The sequence below is a fragment of the Maniola hyperantus genome, chromosome 21 (genome assembly GCF_902806685.2).
Source record: "Maniola hyperantus chromosome 21, iAphHyp1.2, whole genome shotgun sequence".
Classification (NCBI taxonomy): Eukaryota; Metazoa; Arthropoda; class Insecta; order Lepidoptera; family Nymphalidae; genus Maniola; species Maniola hyperantus.
Genome location: NC_048556.1, coordinates 11,125,541 through 11,143,783, shown reverse-complemented (window position 1 = coordinate 11,143,783; position 18,243 = coordinate 11,125,541). Strand labels below are relative to the sequence as shown.

The 18,243-nt window shown below is 39.7% G+C and overlaps 2 protein-coding genes across 2 annotated transcripts; one reads left to right on the top strand and one right to left on the bottom strand.

The window, feature by feature from the left end:
• Nucleotides 1-8,333: 8,333 nt before the first annotated feature.
• BBS5 (Bardet-Biedl syndrome 5 protein) lies at nt 8,334-18,120 on the top strand. The gene is made up of 7 exons (XM_034979833.2): nt 8,334-8,439; nt 14,619-14,767; nt 15,592-15,769; nt 16,428-16,518; nt 16,789-16,935; nt 17,395-17,586; nt 17,886-18,120. Exons 1-7 carry the CDS (start codon nt 8,375-8,377, stop codon nt 18,105-18,107), a joined length of 1,044 nt encoding a protein of 347 aa, XP_034835724.1. The 5' UTR covers nt 8,334-8,374; the 3' UTR covers nt 18,108-18,120.
• LOC138403840 (chymotrypsin-like elastase family member 2A) lies at nt 9,723-13,710 on the bottom strand. The gene is made up of 2 exons (XM_069505836.1): nt 12,424-13,710; nt 9,723-10,110 (listed from the first exon to the last, which is right to left on the bottom strand). Exons 1-2 carry the CDS (start codon nt 13,564-13,566, stop codon nt 9,922-9,924), a joined length of 1,332 nt encoding a protein of 443 aa, XP_069361937.1. The 5' UTR covers nt 13,567-13,710; the 3' UTR covers nt 9,723-9,921.
• Nucleotides 18,121-18,243: the final 123 nt, after the last annotated feature.

Genomic DNA, 18,243 nt, shown 5'->3' with positions numbered 1-18,243 from the left:
GAACTAGCTCAGTACAACGTCAAAACATCAGGTGACAAACAGAGTCAATCACGAAATCGTGGTGATGTACGTCATAAAATAAATGTAGTGCTCACGGTCTTTGTGGCAATGCATGTAAACGAAAAAGAGGCCCAAGCGGTTGAGACGCCAAGAGAAACGACTTTTATTCCAGTGCCACCACAAATGACGCTAATCTAAAATCCAATATATAGATCAGACCGCGCTGTTTGTGATGAATTCAATATAAATCAAAATAACGAAAACAATACAGAAAAGGTCTGTAAAAATATACCTCGAGCTAATTTGAGCCAGGCCTACAAGAAGATGGATAAATCCAAACAGAAGCATGAAATCGCTCTGAAACTAGCCAAGTACAACTTAGAAACTAGGTCAAACCATCAGGTGACAAACAGAGCCAATCACGAAATCGCAATTGAACTCCCGAATCCTCGCGCTGGCTGCAAATAAGACAGGTTAAATAATCATCTGACAAACAGAGCCAATCATGAAATCGCAATTGAATTCCTAAATTCTCGCGCTGACTGCAAATTGGACAGATCAAATAATCAGCTGACAAACAAGGCCAATCACGAAGTCGCAATTTAACTCCTTAATCTTCGCACTAAGACCGCGCAAATAAGACAGCTGGTGAACTACGCCAGTTGAGCTACAGCCCTGGTCATACATGACAATGGAGCCCTTCCGAAAACGTGAGGCTGTTCGCCAACCGGACTACACAGCAGGTCTACCAAAAAATGGAAAATAAACTGTTTACTTTGACACACGTGGATAGATCCAAACAGAAGCATGAAATCGCTCTGAAACTAGCCAAGTACAACTAAAGAAACTAGGTCAAACCATCAGGTGACAAACAGAGCCAATCACGAAATTCGCTCAGGTTTTATTCTTAAAACCTGCAGCATTAATGCTGAGCTGGGGCCATTTCATCTTGTGCCAAGTGGGTGCAAGAACTAATTTTAGATTAAATTAATTATTAAATACTTCTTATTATCTACTAACTACTACCTACTAACCTTTAATTTTAAGTTTGTTTGTACCTACCTTAGGCATAAGATGAATAAACTAGTTTTCTTTCTTCTTTCTTTCTTTCAAATTGCAATTGAACTCCTAAATCCTCGCGCTGACTGCAAGTTAGACAGATCAAATAATCAGCTGACAAACAGAGCCAATCACGAAGTCACAATTTAACTCCTAAATCCTCGCACTGACTGCAAATTAGACAGCCGGCGAAATACGCTGGTTGAGCTACACTGGTCATACACGACAACGGAGCCCTTACAAAAACGTGAGGTTGTTTGACAACCGGACTACACATCAGGTCGCGCTTGCAACCAACCAACCACGCACCGTACACTATTCGAGAATAAATACCACCCAAAACAAGACGAAATATATTAGGAGGAGTAACAACAACGAGTGAACAGAAATCAGCCGAAGTTAGGCGCACGAATTTTCGCAGTTTCGCTTCCGAAAATGGCAGAAATATGCTCGGGTGCAATGTCCTCGCGCGCGGGTACTGTTCGAGTAGGGGAAAACCGGGAATTTGAGAAAATTATAATTTGACATATTTTGTCACAAAAGATCTAAGTGAAAATTTGTGAAAATTTTGAAATTTAAATTTCCTTTTGCAGGTCGATGGCAACGATATGTAAAACAACGTTCTGACAAATTTTTACCGTGAAAACTCAGTAAAACGGGCCAACGGCGCAGGATTTCTGCAATTTTTCAATGCGAGTCGATCAAATTTGTATGAAGAAATTTGCTTTGGTATATTACCTCGGAACAGAAATCAGCCGAAGTTAAGGCGCACGAATTTTTGCGTTTTCGCTCCGGAAAATGGCGGAAAAGTGATCGGGCGTACGGTCCTAGTGCGCGAGAACTGTCCGAGTCGGTGAAAACTGGGAATTCAGGAAAATTTTGAGTTTGACATTTTTCCGAAAAAAAATCTAAGTGAAAATTTTGAATTTTGAATTTTCTTTTGCAGGTCGATGGGAACGGTAGGTAACTACGTTCTGGCAAATTTTCCCGTAAAAACTTGGAAAAATGGCCCAACGGCGCAGGATTTCTCCAATTTTTCAATGCGAGTCGATCAAATTTGTATGAACAAATTTGCTTTGGTATATCACCTCGGAACAGAAATTAGCCGAGTTAAGGCGCACGAATTTTTGCGTTTTCGCTCCGGAAAATGGCGGAAAAGTGATCGGGCGTACGGTCCTAGTGCGCGAGAACTGTCCGAGTCGGTGAAAACTGGGAATTTAGGAAAATTTTGAGTTTGACATTTTTCCGAAAAAAAATCTAAGTGAAAATTTTGAATTTCGAATTTTCTTTTGCAGGTCGATGGGAACGGTAGGTAACTACGTTCTGGCAAATTTTCCCGTAAAAACTTGTAAAAACGGCCTAACGGCGCAGGATTTCTGCAATTTTTCAATGCGAGTCGATCAAATTTGTATGAACAAATTTGCTTTGGTATATCACCTCGGAACAGAAATTAGCCGAGTTAAGGCGCACGAATTTTTGCGTTTTCGCTCCGGAAAATGGCGGAAAAGTGATCGGGCGTACGGTCCTAGTGCGCGAGAACTGTCCGAGTCGGTGAAAACTGGGAATTTAGGAAAATTTTGAGTTTGACATTTTTCCGAAAAAAAATCTAAGTGAAAATTTTGAATTTCGAATTTTCTTTTGCAGGTCGATGGGAACGGTAGGTAACTACGTTCTGGCAAATTTTCCCGTAAAAACTTGTAAAAACGGCCTAATGGTGCAGGATTTCTGCAATTTTTCAATGCGAGTCGATCAAATTTGTATGAAGAAATTTGCTTTGGTATATCACCTCGGAACAGAAATCAGCCGAAGTTAGGTGCACGAATTTTCGCTCCCGAAAATGGCGGAAAAATGCTCGGGCGCACTGTTCTCGCGCACGGGAACTGTTCGAGTCGGGGAAAACCAGGAATTTAAGAAAATTTTGAGTTAGACATTTTTCTGAAACAATTTCGAAGTGAAAATTTTGGATTTTGAATTTTCTTTTGCAGGTCGATGGGACCGGTATATAGCAGCGCCCTGACAAATTTTCCCGTGAAAACTCGGAAAAACGAAACAACGGCACAGGATTTCTGCAATATTCCATGCGAGTCGATCAAATTTGTATGAACAAATTGGCTGTGTTATATCACCTCGGAACAGAAATCAGCCGAAGTTAAGGCGCACGAATTTTTGCGTTTTCGCTCCGGAAAATGGCGGAAAAGTGATCGGGCGTACGGTCCTAGTGCGCGAGAACTGCCCGAGTCGGTGAAAACTGGGAATTCAGGAAAATTTTGAGTTTGACATTTTTCCGAAAAAAAATCTAAGTGAAAATTTTGAATTTTCTTTTGCAGGTCGATGGGAACGGTAGGTAACTACGTTCTGGCAAATTTTCCCGTAAAAACTTGGAAAAACGGCCCAACGGCGCAGGATTTCTGCAATTTTTCAATGCGAGTCGATCAAATTTGTATGAACAAATTTGCTTTGGTATATCACCTCGGAATAGAAATCAGTCGAGTTCAGGCGCACGAATTTTTGCGTTTTCGCTCCGGAAAATGGCGGAAAAGTGATCGGGCGCACGGTCCTCGCGCGCGGCAACTGTCCGAGTCACAGAAAACTGGGAATTCATGAAAATTTTGAGTTCGACATTTATCCAGAAAAAATTCAAAGTGAAAATTTGTGATAACTTTTAATTTTGAATTTTTTCACACGTCGATGGGGACGGTAGATAACTACGCTCTGCTAATTTTTTTTTGAAAAAACAGCAAAAATTTCACCATTAAAACACGAATTATTAATTTTGAGTAGAAACGTTTGAACAACGTTAAGACGTTTCCCATGCTTTTACTTTATTAACAAAAAAAATGGTAAATTAGAAACAATGTCATCTGTTTTTTTTAATGCACAATTTCTTAATTAAGTTAAGTTAAGGGCCAGTCCTCTACTACAGAGATCGTGCGTCGTAACTTTTTATATTGTATTGTACAGACAGCTCCGAAAACGTCCTACTCGTGAGTCAAAATTTAAAAAAAAATTGTGTACCTAATTTTTAATTAAGTGACAATTAACTTTTTAACCAATTCTTTGACGTTTTTCCCTTGTTTTAATTTTTGTCAAAGTCAAAGCCTTTTATTCAAAAATAGATACTTGCACCATGGAAGTAGGAAGTATAGTACAAAATGAGTTTTCACGCGCCATTTTAACTTGTGTCAACTGTTAAAATAAAAAATAAAATAAATCTTTTTTATTCGAATAAACTTTTACAAGTACTTACGAATAGTTGGATGCATCTACCACTGGTTCGGAATGCCTTTTCTACCGAGAAGAACCACCAGCAAGAAACTCGGCGGTTGCTCTTTTCAAATATTTGTTTATTAGTTAAATCAAAAGTACTGTTCACCCACCTTTAAAATAAAGACTAAAATTGTACTTTTGACATGACAATTGACACAATAAAGTTAAAATGGCACGTGAGAGCTCATTTTGTACGCATGATATTTTTATTCTTACTGAACACACATTGTGATTGTCAGTTGTTGAATATGACAAATAAATTGATTTACTTAATGATGATAAATAAAACTACGTGGGTTCCAAACGCGTCCCCGTCTGAAAAGTAGTCAAACTCAGTCAACCAATTTCTCATAATATTATAGCAAAGAAATAAGCATATTGCGCAGCCCATTGTACCTAAAATATATCCCCATTTTAAGCCTCGCGAGTACACTCAAATCCTAATGGTGAAACGGGCTCAAAATGGCTAATTATTCCCCTCCTCCCTCCTCAGTCCCCCTCCAGCCCACGAGTGCTTTCAGCCGATTCCACTCAAGTAGGTATTTATTACGACCAAAGAGATTGTCGTCTCACTAGAGACTGGACGGCTGAGTTCACTCGCCAGAAAATATGCTAACTTTCCTAATAATTTTCTCTCTCTGTACGTCGTTTTACCCATTACCCTTACCCGTACGTCGTTACCCTTTTGGAATCTTATTAAAGGCCGAAATTAATAAGCAATCAGCTGTATAATCTATCGATACGTGTATGCAGTTTAAAAATGTTAAATGGTTAAAACTTAAAACCATAAACCTATAAAATAAATACTCATAAAACATATGTAAAAAAATAGCGAGTGCACATTTACTGTACCTATTCGCTCTTAAATTTTTATAGTAATTAAAAATTAGTCGTCCTAGGTATCTACGTACCTTTCTTCTAGAATATAGACCTACTGACTGTCCTCTGCCAGTCAGAGATTCAGGCCAAAATTAATAATAAATCACCAATCTTGCCTTAAATCGATAAGTTACTTAGCGACGTTGATAAAAATAACTGTCGAAAAGACCATAAAACTTTTGACAAAAATAACAACGTTGACAAATTAACCTATCCACAGATAGCATCGACTGATATACGATTAGTTTAGTGAACTAATACTGAAACATCGTTAATTCTAATATCAATAATTGTTTTCATAGAAAAAAAGCAATTAAAATTTAACAATACCCACTTTAAATCTCACAATACATTAAACGGTTAATGAAGCTTGAAATGGCTAATAATGCTCTTCCATAATTCCGCCCCAGAGAGCTTTTCCAGCATTCCTCTGAAGTAGGATTTTATTGCGGCATCGATTGTCGTACAACTTGAGTCTGAACGCCTCAGTTCACCCGCGAATTAACGAGAACTCTTCACTTAATTTGAGCGTCTGCCTTTTACTTTGATGTGATGTTGAAGTTCTTAAATTGATGCCTGATGCAAAAATAACATTCAACTTTCATACGAAAATTAGGTACTTTTTACAAAACTTAGAGCATCAATGGCTCAACTGGTAAAGGAGGTGACTGAAAACCGAAAGGTCGACGGTTCAAACCCCGCCCGTTGCACTATTGTCGTACCTACTCCTAGCACAAGCCTGACGCTTAGTTGGAGAGGAAAGGGGAATATTAGTCATTTAATATGGCTAATATTACGTATTAAAAAAAAACGAGTGTAAAGAAGCTACACTCTTCCTAGTTGCCATCATCATTATCATCACCAACCCATCGCTGGATCACTACTGAGCACGAGTCCACCATGCTGGTCAAGTACTGATTTGTGGACTTCACATACTTTTGAGTACATTATGGAGAACTCTCTGGCATGTAGGTTTCCTCACGATGTGATCCTTCACCGTTGGGTAAAGCTGAAATTACTCTGAAAAGTTAAAGGTGCATGCCCGGAATCGAACCCCGGGGCCTCTAAATAGGAGGCCGACGTCTTAACCACTAGACGTCGGCCTAAATTATTGCTAATTGTACAAAAAATCAAAACCGCGCGTATTTTGTAAAGGGTTTATTTTGTCCAAATATTTTACAAAGATAATTCAAAGGAAATTCGAGACAACGCAACGCTTTTGTAAAGGCAATACACAAAGATTTTCGTCGACGAGCAAAAAACACAAAAATCGGTCAAGTGCGAAGCGGACTCGCACACGAAGGGTTCCTCACCATCGCACAAGAAATAACGCCTTTTATTTATTTTTAGTTTTTATAGCGGCCATTTTGAAATTTATATTCTTTGAAATACCTAGAAATACACATTATGTGGAAACACGAATTTCAATTCTCTACTTACAGTCACTTGAATGACATTGACAGGAGGGCGTAGCTGTAGAACCAAGGCTGCCAGCAAATAAAATCTCCTTTATATTACGGAATATATTGAAAATGACAATGTTGAAAATCGAGTAATTTTATTTAATTTTAACTGAATGAGAAATTGGGAAAGCCGTCCTTGTTTCAGAATCGAGAAAGAATACCTATATGAAAACCATTTATAGGCCATGGACTTACAACTTATCATAGGTACCTACCTGCTCAAATACTATATTTACCTAGTGCTAAATATAGCTATAAAATGCTGACACATTAATTATGCTCGTGATGTTATGTATATATCTCTCAAATGGCTCAAATATTTAACAAAAAAGGGGAATTACAGATTTTTTACTTAGCAACACCACATATAAGGGGAAAGCATGACACTTCACAAGATGGCGGCGTTAGTTCCGATTTTCGCCACGCGCCAAAAGAGCACTGTACCTATTAAGGTTCACGACATATAAGTATAATACAGCCCACTGACAGATAGACGGACGGGCGGGCAGCGGAAGCTTAGTAATAGGATCCCGTTCGCACCTTTCGGTTACGGAACCCTAAAACACAAAAATTCACGTTGCTAAACAGGAGAGCGGAGTATTTTCACTACAAACACTTTATATTTGAATAATAAACAAATAAACAACACCTACTTAGGTACTTGTTTTTTTTACCTACTTTACGAAGCTTTGTATTTAGCGAGAAATTTTTGACAGCCATCCTAGCTTAGAGGTATTTTAAATGGAAGGTCCATGATTCAATCATTAAAATGTGAAAGTGTGTTTGTTTGTTGGTTTGTTGGTATATTGGGTTGTTGGTTTGTCCTTCGATCACGTCGCAACGGAGCAACGGATCGACGTGATTTTTTGCATGGATATAGTTTAAGACCTGGAGAATGACATAGGCTACTTTTTATCCCGGAAAATGCAAGAGTTTCCACAGGATTTTTAAAAACCTAAATCCACGCGTACGGAGTCGTGGGCATCAACTAGTCTACTTATATAGTTAATTGCTAGTTACTGAGACGGGCATAGAGTTATGATACTAACCACATCACTGGAGACTTTTTTGTAGAACTTTTCATGTTTTACAAAAAGTATTTTTGATTGAGTTTTATTGAGTATCACTTGTATTTAACCGTGAAGGAAAACATCGTCCATGCATGCCTTAAAGTTCTCCATAATGTTCTCAAAGGTGTGTGAAATCTGCTAATCCGCACTGGCCAGCGTGTCAGACTTTGGCCTAAACCCTTCTCATTCTGAGAGGAGACTCGTGCTCTGCACTAAGTCGGCGATTGGTTGATCATGATAACGTTTTTTTTTTTTTAATTTATAGACTAGCGCTTGGCTGCAATCAGCCCTGGTGGCAAGTGATGATGCAGCCTAAGATGGAGCGCGCTTGCCTAGAAGATGCCTAGTCACTCTTGACTTGAAGGTACCCTTATTATAATTGGAGGGGAAAACGGGTGGTGGAAGGGTGTTCCAAATCTTAGCGAATTGAATTAGAAAATATGATGGTGAAAAAAGTTTTCAAATAAGTGAAAGCGCTTGAAAAACTTCACAAAAAGCGCTGTAATAGCTTCCCTATTCAATACGCCAATTATCACCATGGCAACCGATGTAGAAACATTTTTCCAATAAATACGTGTTTTCGTTGATAAAAAACAAAAGAAAAATACCTGCTGTGTACACCTGCTTGTAAATAATATGTCGAAGGGAAAGAAAAACGTCGTGTGGGAAGACCGGGAGGTGCTCTTCGATTTACCTTTCAAGTGAGAATTGAGATGTACCTATCTATACCTAAATTAACGATTATTATTTAATAGCTGATGCCCGCGGGATTTACATTTAGATTTTCCTTTGATTTTCCTGGATAAAAAGTAGCCCATGTGTTAATCCAGGGTATAATCTTTCTCCATTCCAAATTTAATCCAAATCCGTTCTGCCGTTTGAGTAACAAACATCCAAACATCCACACTTTCACATATATAATATTAGTAGGATTTTGTTTTACTTATTTGATGTCAAGTTAGCTCTTACAACACACATTCTCACCTAGTGTTAGGTGAAATGCTGACTGACTGACTGACTGACTGATCTATCAACGCACAGCTCAAACTACTAGACGGATCGGGCTAAAATTTGGCATGCAGAGAGCTATTATGACGAACGCATCTGCTAAGAAAGGATATTTTAAAATTCTACCCCTAAGGGGGTGAAATAGGGGTTTGGAATTTGTGTAGTCCACGCGGATGAAGTCGCGAGCATAACCTAGTCATCTAATAAACTGACAGTCAAAAGTGTAAGTTATTACCTATTTTGAATAAATTATTTGACTTTGACTTTGAAATACATAAATCCACCCGTGCGAAGATAAGAAATTTTATTAAGTAGGTATGTAAAATAATTATTGTTTAACCGTAGTACACAATACAAAAACTCAAAAAAGGCGCTGATTCTGTTGCCTTTCTCTAAACTAAATTTAGAGTATCTGCATCCTTTTCATTTTAATATTGCTAAAAAAGGACGGAACAAGGATTTTACATTTAAAGACTCAAAGTTTTAGTGCACTCTACAAATTTAAACACTCGCGAGTGGCAGCTAAAGTCACGAGGTTTGACAGCTCTAAATTAAATTTAAAACTGTCCAACTGTATCTGTCCTATTTATATTACAATAGTAAGAAGAGGATGCGAATACTCTAAAATTAGGTTGTGCTTAGAATCAGTATATTATATTAGAGAAGTGTCAAATCAACGATCCTCATCCAAGTGTCTGTAGATCCAATCCGCAAACTTGTCCGCATCAGTGAATACCGTGTACCGTATACACACATTGTTGTTTTCCTCTTTCACACCCCTCCTGAGAGTTCTCCATAATATTCTCCAGGGTGTGTGAAGACTACCAACCCACACATGGACAGCGTGGTGAGCTTTGGCCTAACCACTGGAAGGTATATAGTATTGCTAGGTTACACAATATGTAAGCCCTCCCATGCGAAGATGGGATATTTATTATAGACCACACAAAAGTCAAAAGTCAAAACACGTAAGCCCTCCCGTGCGAATATAAGGTTTTTAATATGTAAGTAACATAGTTATTTTTTTAAAGCAATTACAGAGTACAGAAACACAAAATGTCAAACGGCCGCATTCAGAGTCGCTTAGTAATCGTTACTTAAGACATGGATTAGTATGGATAAGGAATGCCTTAAGTAACGATTAAGCGACTCTGAGTGCGGCTGTAAGTGTCAAATCAACGATCCTCATCCAAGTGTCTGTCGATCCAATCCGTGAACTCGTCCGCGTCCGTGAACACCGTGTACTGATTCGCGTCACACAAATTGCCGTTTTCCTCTTTTGGACCCTTTGATAGTATTCCCCTGACGTACCAAGCGCCTGAAACCTTACCGCTTAAGGCTTGTCTCTTATCCGGGATGAAAACCTGGAAAATAAGGAACAAGTTTACTGTTTAATCCATCATCGTCAATCGTCATGAATCACAAAAGACATGTAACCACAAATCACAGTTAACAGAAATTCAAGGTTTTCAGATTTTTCCCCTGATGTCTATAGGTGCTATACGACCTACCTATATACCTAGGTCAACAGGAAGTACCCTCTAGGTTTCTTGACAAACAGACAGACAGACAGACCGATAGACAGACATAGAGACAGACAACGAAGTGATCCTATGAGAGATCCTTTTTCATTTTGAGGTAGGTAGGAAACCCTAAAATATAAATTATGGCGCAAACTGAAAACCAGCGCCGAGCATTGTGAGCTGTGCTCGGCTATGCTGAGTTTGCGACCTTTTGTTTATTGTTAGTTTTCAGTTTAGATAAGTATATTAGATATAACATTGTACATACTAGTTACTAGCAATAATGAAAACAATAAAGCATATTTATTATTATTTTTCAATATACTCTCATTTATTTATTTTTCTCATTTTGTCATATTTTTAAAAAAAACAACAAACAATAAAATAAAAGAAGCAACAAAAAAAAATTAAAGTAAAGTAACAGAAAATCAAATAACAGGAACAACAAAAAATAAAATAAAATAAACAACAGAATATTATAAAGTAACAGAAACAACAAACGATAGAATAACAGAAACAACAGAAATTAAAATAACAAGAACAACAAAAATTAAAGTAACTGGAACAACAAAAAAAAACAATAATTAAAAATATGATAAAATGGATCCCACTAGCAGCGGGCTAGGATCCAAGCTGCCAATGGTCAGGACTCCAGAGTGAGGAACCTCCTCACAATGCGTGCCGTCTCAAGAACCACTGCCTTATTATTATTATTATCGATATATCTACTCTCACGCCCGTGTACAAGATAAATATATATAACAGCCAAAAGAAATATAATATACTTACATACATAAAAATAAATAAACCTACATAAACATTACATACATACATATTTGTACCGGGCGGAGGATTACACCCCGGCAGGGGAGACCAAACGGCCGGGGGTCAGGGCGACAGGTGAAGAAATCGGCGGACTATCCTAGCCGAGTCCAGCAAGACCGCTTTTTGCATCCTGGCTGCGAGCGAACTGCCACGGAACCCCAGTCGCCTCAGATGGTGAGCGAGGCTGACTGGGATCAACCCATTCGCAGATATGACGATTGGGATGATTTCAGTGGACTCCACATGCCACATGTCGGAAACCTCGTGAGCCAGATCGAGATACTTGCGCTTTTTCTCCGTCTCAGCTCTCACGAGGTTTTCGTCATACGGAATGGTGATGTCCACCAAAAACACCCTCGACTGTGCCCGGTCCACCACCACGATGTCAGGCTTATTCGCTAGAATAGTCCTGTCCGTGATGATGGACCGGTCCCAATAGAGCCGGACTCCGTCGCGCTCGAGTACCGGCACCGGTGTGTACTTGTAATACGGCAGCCTCTCATCCAGGAGACCGTACTTCAGAGCAAGCTCTTGGTGAAGGATCTTGGCTGCTTGGTTGTGTCTGTGCAGATACTCAGTGTTGGCAAGCGCTGAGCATCCCGAAAGCACATGTCTGAGTGACTCGCCGGGATGGCGACAAGCTCGACAGATGTCGTGAGTGCCATCCTTCAGAATGTACTTTCGGTAGTTCCGCGTCTTGACCACCTGATCTTGTATCGCACAGACAAAACCCTCGGTTTCCCCGAAGAGGTCACCAAAGCGCAGCCACTGCACGGACGCTTTTTTATCTACGTGTGGCTCATTAAGAGCTTTAAAAAAGCGTCCGTGCAGCTCCTTCTCCCTCCATACGGCCTCCCGGTCAGAGGTGCTAAGTACCACCGGTTTCTGCCACTCGGTTTGGGCTAAGGACAGTGGGGTGAGTCCTTTATCACATTCTATGACCTCTCTATGCATGGGGGACCCCCTCATCGTCTCAAAGTAGGTTCTGAGGTTGGCTATCTCCCGGTTATGCATGGTCTTGACGCTTAATACGCCTCGACCACCACACTTCCGGGGGATATACAACCTCATCACAGACGATTTTGGGTGGTGCATGCGATAAAGAGTCATAGTTGTGCGGACTTTTCTGTCCAGGGCGTCAAGTTCGGTCTGAGTCCATCTGAGCACGCCAAAGGTGTACATGAGAACGGGCATGACCCAGCCGTTATAAGCTCGGACTTTATTGGCGCCTGACAAATAACTTTTACAGATTTTTGTCAGACGGCCAAAAAAGGCTTCGCAAACAGACTGTTTCGTTTATTATTATTATTATTAAAAAACCAATAAAACCTGTAAGCCGCCTCCACTGTCACCGCTGCATGGTGCGGTACCGTTGTTGTGGTACCCCGCGCAGAAGTCGTTCCCAACCAGTATGAACTTGAAAACAGGATGGCTTGCCAGGCAGGTCGCACGTGACACCATCGGCAGATTCACTTGCTGGAGTGGCTGTGACAGCTCATCATCATTACTGTACCCCCAGCCAGCCAAAATACCCACTATACGCTTATCAGTCAAATCACTCATCCTCCGGTGCCATAAACACGCTGGCTGTATATAATCCGTGAACTGGACTTCCGATTTCAACTTCAGCAGAGCTATATCGTTAAGTAAAATTTCATTTATGTAACGTTCATGAATAATACTTCTTTCCACGTCCACTTTTACTGACTTTTTATCATCATCGTTCAAATTATATTTGCCAAGCACAACCGTAATAAAGCTATCTTCAGACCTTACGACGCAGTGAGCGACTGTTAAAACAAGTGTATGTGATATCAGGGTTCCTCCACAAACATAATTGGGTGGACTAGGACTTGAACGTTTTTGTTTATAAACAGCTACATGCCACGGCCAGTCTCCAGGCGCCGCTATACCATCGATTACAGATCCAGTTTCTATCACTTTGCGTCTTCCACAACGGAAATTAGTTTTGCCAGATTGTTTGCTCACAGCGAACCACTTGTAATTTTTATCCTGACCCTGATATTTGTTAAGAGATCCCACATCCGGGTTTTCACAATATTCTACATCGTCGATGGTAAAACTAATCAAATTAGGGAGTCCCGGATTTGTACCAGTCACTATAAAACTTAAACCTGTACGTTCGTTGATGCAGCGAACTTCTAAAACCTCTCCAGCAGACAAAGATATCTTTTCGTCTTTTTGGTCGATTAATGTAATGTTAACAGCAGCATCAAACGATACTCTTGCGAGACTATCCGTGGGAAAGTTTTTGTTTATATAAACATAGTATTGGTTGAGGTCCGGTGTTAAGCCATTGAACAGAACTATAATATCTTTTGCGTTTTTGCAAGGATATCCATTATGTACAGGACCATCCACTGGCATACACGAACTATCACTTTGCACTGTAGTAATCAACTCAACTATCACTAGACACAAACAAAAACCATATAATCCAATACGCTTCATTGTTGCTTTTAACAAAACACACGGTTTATAAAATTTACTGTATTCTTTAGACCATTAACCTCTTGTAGAACAGGTTTTAAGAGAGACACAGTCAAACTACACGAGTAGATATTATCTACTTATGTGGTCAAACACTGCATTAGCTATAATGGCTGCCCAGTTTAGTAATATTATGACATTTTTCCTCGTACTTAATATACCTACTTACTCATGCCTAGTATATTATTAAATATAAATAACGAGCGAACGAGCAGGTAATCTTAACTTCACCGATGCTGCCTTTGTACGGGTGAATTTAATCCCAGGTCATCTTCTGGCGAAACAATGATCACAAAGCTATGGACAGAAATTGCCAGAAGAAAGCTGCTGAAGAAGCAGAGCTGTCAGGGAAAGGAGTACCACCCTTGTTAGATGGCAAGAGGAATGGGTCCAGTCCACAAATGGGCGATGGATGCAAAGGCTGATTGGAAATATAAAGAGCAAAGGGTATCTGAAACACGAAATACTGACATTCCACACAGTGTTTCACTTTCACAGGGCATGGGGTGTTTATGCAGTAAGAGTGCATAAAAAAGATTACAGTCATCATCATCATCATCAATCTATAGACGTCCACTGCTGGACATAGGTCTCTTGAAGGGACTTCCACACGGCACGGTCTTGCGCCGCCTGAATCCAGCGGCTCTTTGCGACTTGTCTGACGTCGTCCATCCACCTAGTGGGGGGTCTTCCAACGCTGCGTCTTCCAGTGCGAGGTCGCCATTCCAGCACCTTGGGACCCCAACGTCTATTGGTTTTACGAACTATGTGCCCTGCCCATTGCCACTTCTGCTTTACAACCCGTTGAGCTATGTCACTCTAGTTCTCCTACGGATCTCCTCATTTCTGATTTGGTCACGTAGAGAAACTCCAAGCATAGCTCTCTCCATCGCCCGCTGAGTGACTCTGAGCTTATGTGGCACATAGTTAGCCACCATGTCTCCAAGTTACGCCTGCTTCTATACAATCTATCTAAATATAGTAAGTTGTACTAGTTTTATTCTTTCTTTCAGTTATCTAAGACTACGGCTCGGGGAGAAGGTGTTCGAGCGAATAGAGCCCATAGAAGACTCGAAGGGGAACAGCGGGATGAAGGGGCGCCTTGTCGTCACCAGCCTGAGGGTCCTCTGGCATTCGCTGTCTTCTCCTAGGATCAACCTGTGTGTGTACTTATGTATAAACTAATGATTTTAAGCTTACTTCGTGGTTTAACGACATAATATTTTAATATATATAAAACGGGGCCATACCACGATTAATTAATTTTTTTGTCGATATTTCAACCCAATTTCACGGGTCGTGGTCATGACGGGACTGCGGTGCTGCGAGAGATGAAATTCGAGCTGTCAAGGGCAGCAGCGAACTACCCTCTTTCTTGTTCTTTTCGCTGGAACTTCACGAGCTGTCTGCCAAAATACACTCACAAAGTCACTATTAACTTTCGGTGTCGTACGATGCTGTCTTGGTTTCCATAATTCTACCACTGGATTCCACATGTACTTGCTAGCTTAAAACCAACCTCACGATTGAAATTCTGGTGTCCTGTGTGTATCTACTTATTTCTATTGCCGCGATAACAACAAAATATAAGTAAAAATCAAAATGGCCGCCATGTCAATTAAAAAAAAAAGTACATAATCTTAAAGCTGTGATAGCCTAGAGGTTATGACGTCCACCTTCTAATCGGAGGTAGGGAGTTTGATCCCGGGCACGCAACTCTAACTTTTCAGAGTTATGTGCGTTTTAAGTAATTAAATATCACTCGCTTTAACGGTGAAGGAAAACATCGTGAGGAAACCTGCATGCCTGAGAGTTCTCCATAACGTTCTCAAGGTGTGTGAAGGCCTTCTCACTCTGAGAGGAGACCCGTGCTCTGCAGTGAGCCGGCGATGGGTTGATCATGATCATGACATAATCTTATACGATTGTACGGAACCCTTAGCGTGCGAGTCCGCCTCGCACTTGACCTGTTTTTGGTATTTTCAGCGATCGGCCTTAACTGCTTCATATCAACAAGCACCAAAGTGGTGAACTCCGGCCTACGCGGCGCCACTCAAGCGTTATACATTCTCGCAGGGTACAACACTAACCGATATGAGTTCGTCTTCACCAACCTATCTCCCAACTGCGTCCGGCATTATACTTCTGTTGTAGGAGTTCATAAGTAGGTCCATTAATTTATTTGATAATACTATTTATTTTATTTATTTATTTATTTTGTCTGGTGGGAGGCTTCTGCCGTGGCTAGTTACCACCCTACCGGCAAAGCCGTGCCGCCAAGCGATTTAGCGTTCCGGTACGATGCCGTGTAGAAACCAAAGGGGTATGGGTTTAATAAAAACTGCCATACCCCTTCCAGGTTAGCCCGCTATCATCTTAGACTGCATCATCACTTACCACCAGGTGAGATTGCAGTCAAGGGCCAACTTGTATCTGAATAAAAATAAAAAAAATAAAAAAATACTAGCAAAAAAAATACGCTCGCTGCGCTCTTAGATAACGTTATTTTTGTTTTTTACTAACTGTTGCCCTAACTTCGTCGGCATCCCGTGAAAACTGTCTTTTCCCGTGGATTCTCCAAAAAAAAACTTTCATATAAAACTTGTCCTAACAATAATTACAAACACAACAAAAAAGAATTACTTATCCAATTTTATCCAGTTGTTCTCAAGTAATGGCGTGACCAAGGGAAATAGGTACCTATTTATATTTATAAGATTTCACTTGACTTGTACTATTTTTTCGTGCTTAAAGCTTCTTTTCAGTCAAATTAAAATATATGATTGCGCTCGCTTCGCTCAAGCTTCTGTTTAATGTTTCAGAGCATACGCAGCATCACGAATGTACCGTGATTTAAAGCTCAGGGGACCCTTTATACATAACAAGCAATTACGCGTACTGCCCCTTGAAAAGGTATAACTTTTTTGTAGATTTAATGATGATAAAATATCCTTTATTCAACAAAAAACAACAAATAAAAAAATACAGACAGAAAACAGATAGAGATTTCACCTTTAACTACTAACTAAGCCCGCAAATAGAATTAATTTAAAAAAAAGTTATGATATGAATGTTCACATTGACAACACTAGCACTTAAATTATTAACTTTGGCCACTTGTTCGAAGTTCGGATACTTTGACGAAAATAATCTCGTATTAAATAAAACTTTTCACTTTTCTAGATCTGTCTCATGGAACATGGCATTTGGAATTTATCGAGCGAATCTGGTAATCTAGGCACCATGGTGATAAGCAACGTGAGGATTGTCTGGTATGCGGACGTCAACGATGCCTTCAACGTTTCTATGCCGTATATAACCATTGAAAGTGTAAGTTTTCTATATTATTTTCATGTAGGTATACCTAATTAGTTAATTCAGCAATTAAATACGAATAAATTTCATTCTCCTAAATGAATTTCAACAGGGAGTTTTAGTGTATTATTATAAAGTCATTATTTTTAAATTAATTTGTGGTGGATACGTACAAAATAGTAGTTTATTGTGTTTGTTACCGGTTTCTTTTAATGTATTATGTACTCTATGACAGATGTGACAGTAGAGTTTCATGAAATAAATGAGTTGAGATTGAAATTAATATTTTTAGCAGCGAATTTTCCGCTGAATTTGCGGGGGCCTAAATGGCAAAAAGTTAAACAAAAACGTGGCACGTCATCTTATCGTTGCCTATCGTGTGCCTAAGCGTACAAACTTTAAAATAATATAACGCATAAGAAGCTTCGCTTCTGTTGAGTGTTCCACTACATTTCACAGTTTCTTTTTTCACAGATTACAATACGCAATTCAAAATTCGGTGACGCTCTAGTTATTGTAATACGACCTGCTTGCGGTGGATATGTGCTGGGCTTCAGAGCTGACCCCCACGACAGGCTTGCTCCTTTGCTCAAAGAACTGCAGACTTTACACCAGGCGTATACTGAGAAACCTGTGCTTGGAGTCGAAATGAATTGGGGGAGTGAGGTAGTTTTATTGTTTCCTTTACAATTACAGGACTTTTTACTGAATCAAATCTTCTCAGCAGACATTTGGGATGACCTAACTTACAAAAAGTGAAACGAATGAATGCAGTGACCACCTACTTCTCTAAACTGTGCGCACACCTCATTGGCTAAGAAGCCCATACGAGTGAGCGAACAGAGTACACGGTTGTATACAAAATACGTAAGAAATTTCACTTCTGCCTAGTGCCGCACGCCACCTCACGGCTTTTTTATTAGATCAATAAAGTTTTAGATTGATGTCACGAACTTCACTTTCAGGTTTCAAGACCAACACAAGATGAATTAGAAGATTTGGAAGAAATTGGAGAACCGAGAGGTGAAATGGGTCCAAGTCTGTATTTAGCTTCTCAGCAGTCCCATAATAAAGAAGAAACGGATGTGCAACCAGTCTATAGCTCCTATTTAGGGCTAGCTATCGAGCCGTTGAAAGAAGGATTCACGCTTAAAAGCCTATTTGAAGTTCAGACCTCTACGAATTAAATTAATTAATTGAATATTAGCTTCGTATTTTTATTATTAATAATTATATTATATCCGCTAGTGTTATTTTGTTAAATAAATTATCATTAAAAAATGGCAGCTATTTTTACAATAATTTATAAAAATAATAATATGG

What these genes read in the sequence shown, in the direction of transcription:
- BBS5 (XM_034979833.2), top strand. Translation starts at nt 8,375, where the DNA reads ATGTCGAAGGGAAAGAAAAACGTCGTGTGGGAAGACCGGGAGGTGCTC. An exon ending in TTCTCCTAGGATCAACCTGT is followed by an intron (nt 14,768 to 15,591) that starts GTGTGTACTTAT and finishes TGGTATTTTCAG; the next exon opens with CGATCGGCCTTAACTGCTTC. An exon ending in CGTATATAACCATTGAAAGT is followed by an intron (nt 16,936 to 17,394) that starts GTAAGTTTTCTA and finishes CTTTTTTCACAG; the next exon opens with ATTACAATACGCAATTCAAA.
- LOC138403840 (XM_069505836.1), bottom strand. Translation starts at nt 13,566, where the DNA reads ATGAAGCGTATTGGATTATATGGTTTTTGTTTGTGTCTAGTGATAGTT. An exon ending in ACAGTGGAGGCGGCTTACAG is followed by an intron (nt 10,111 to 12,423) that starts GTTTTATTGGTT and finishes CTTATTTTCCAG; the next exon opens with GTTTTCATCCCGGATAAGAG.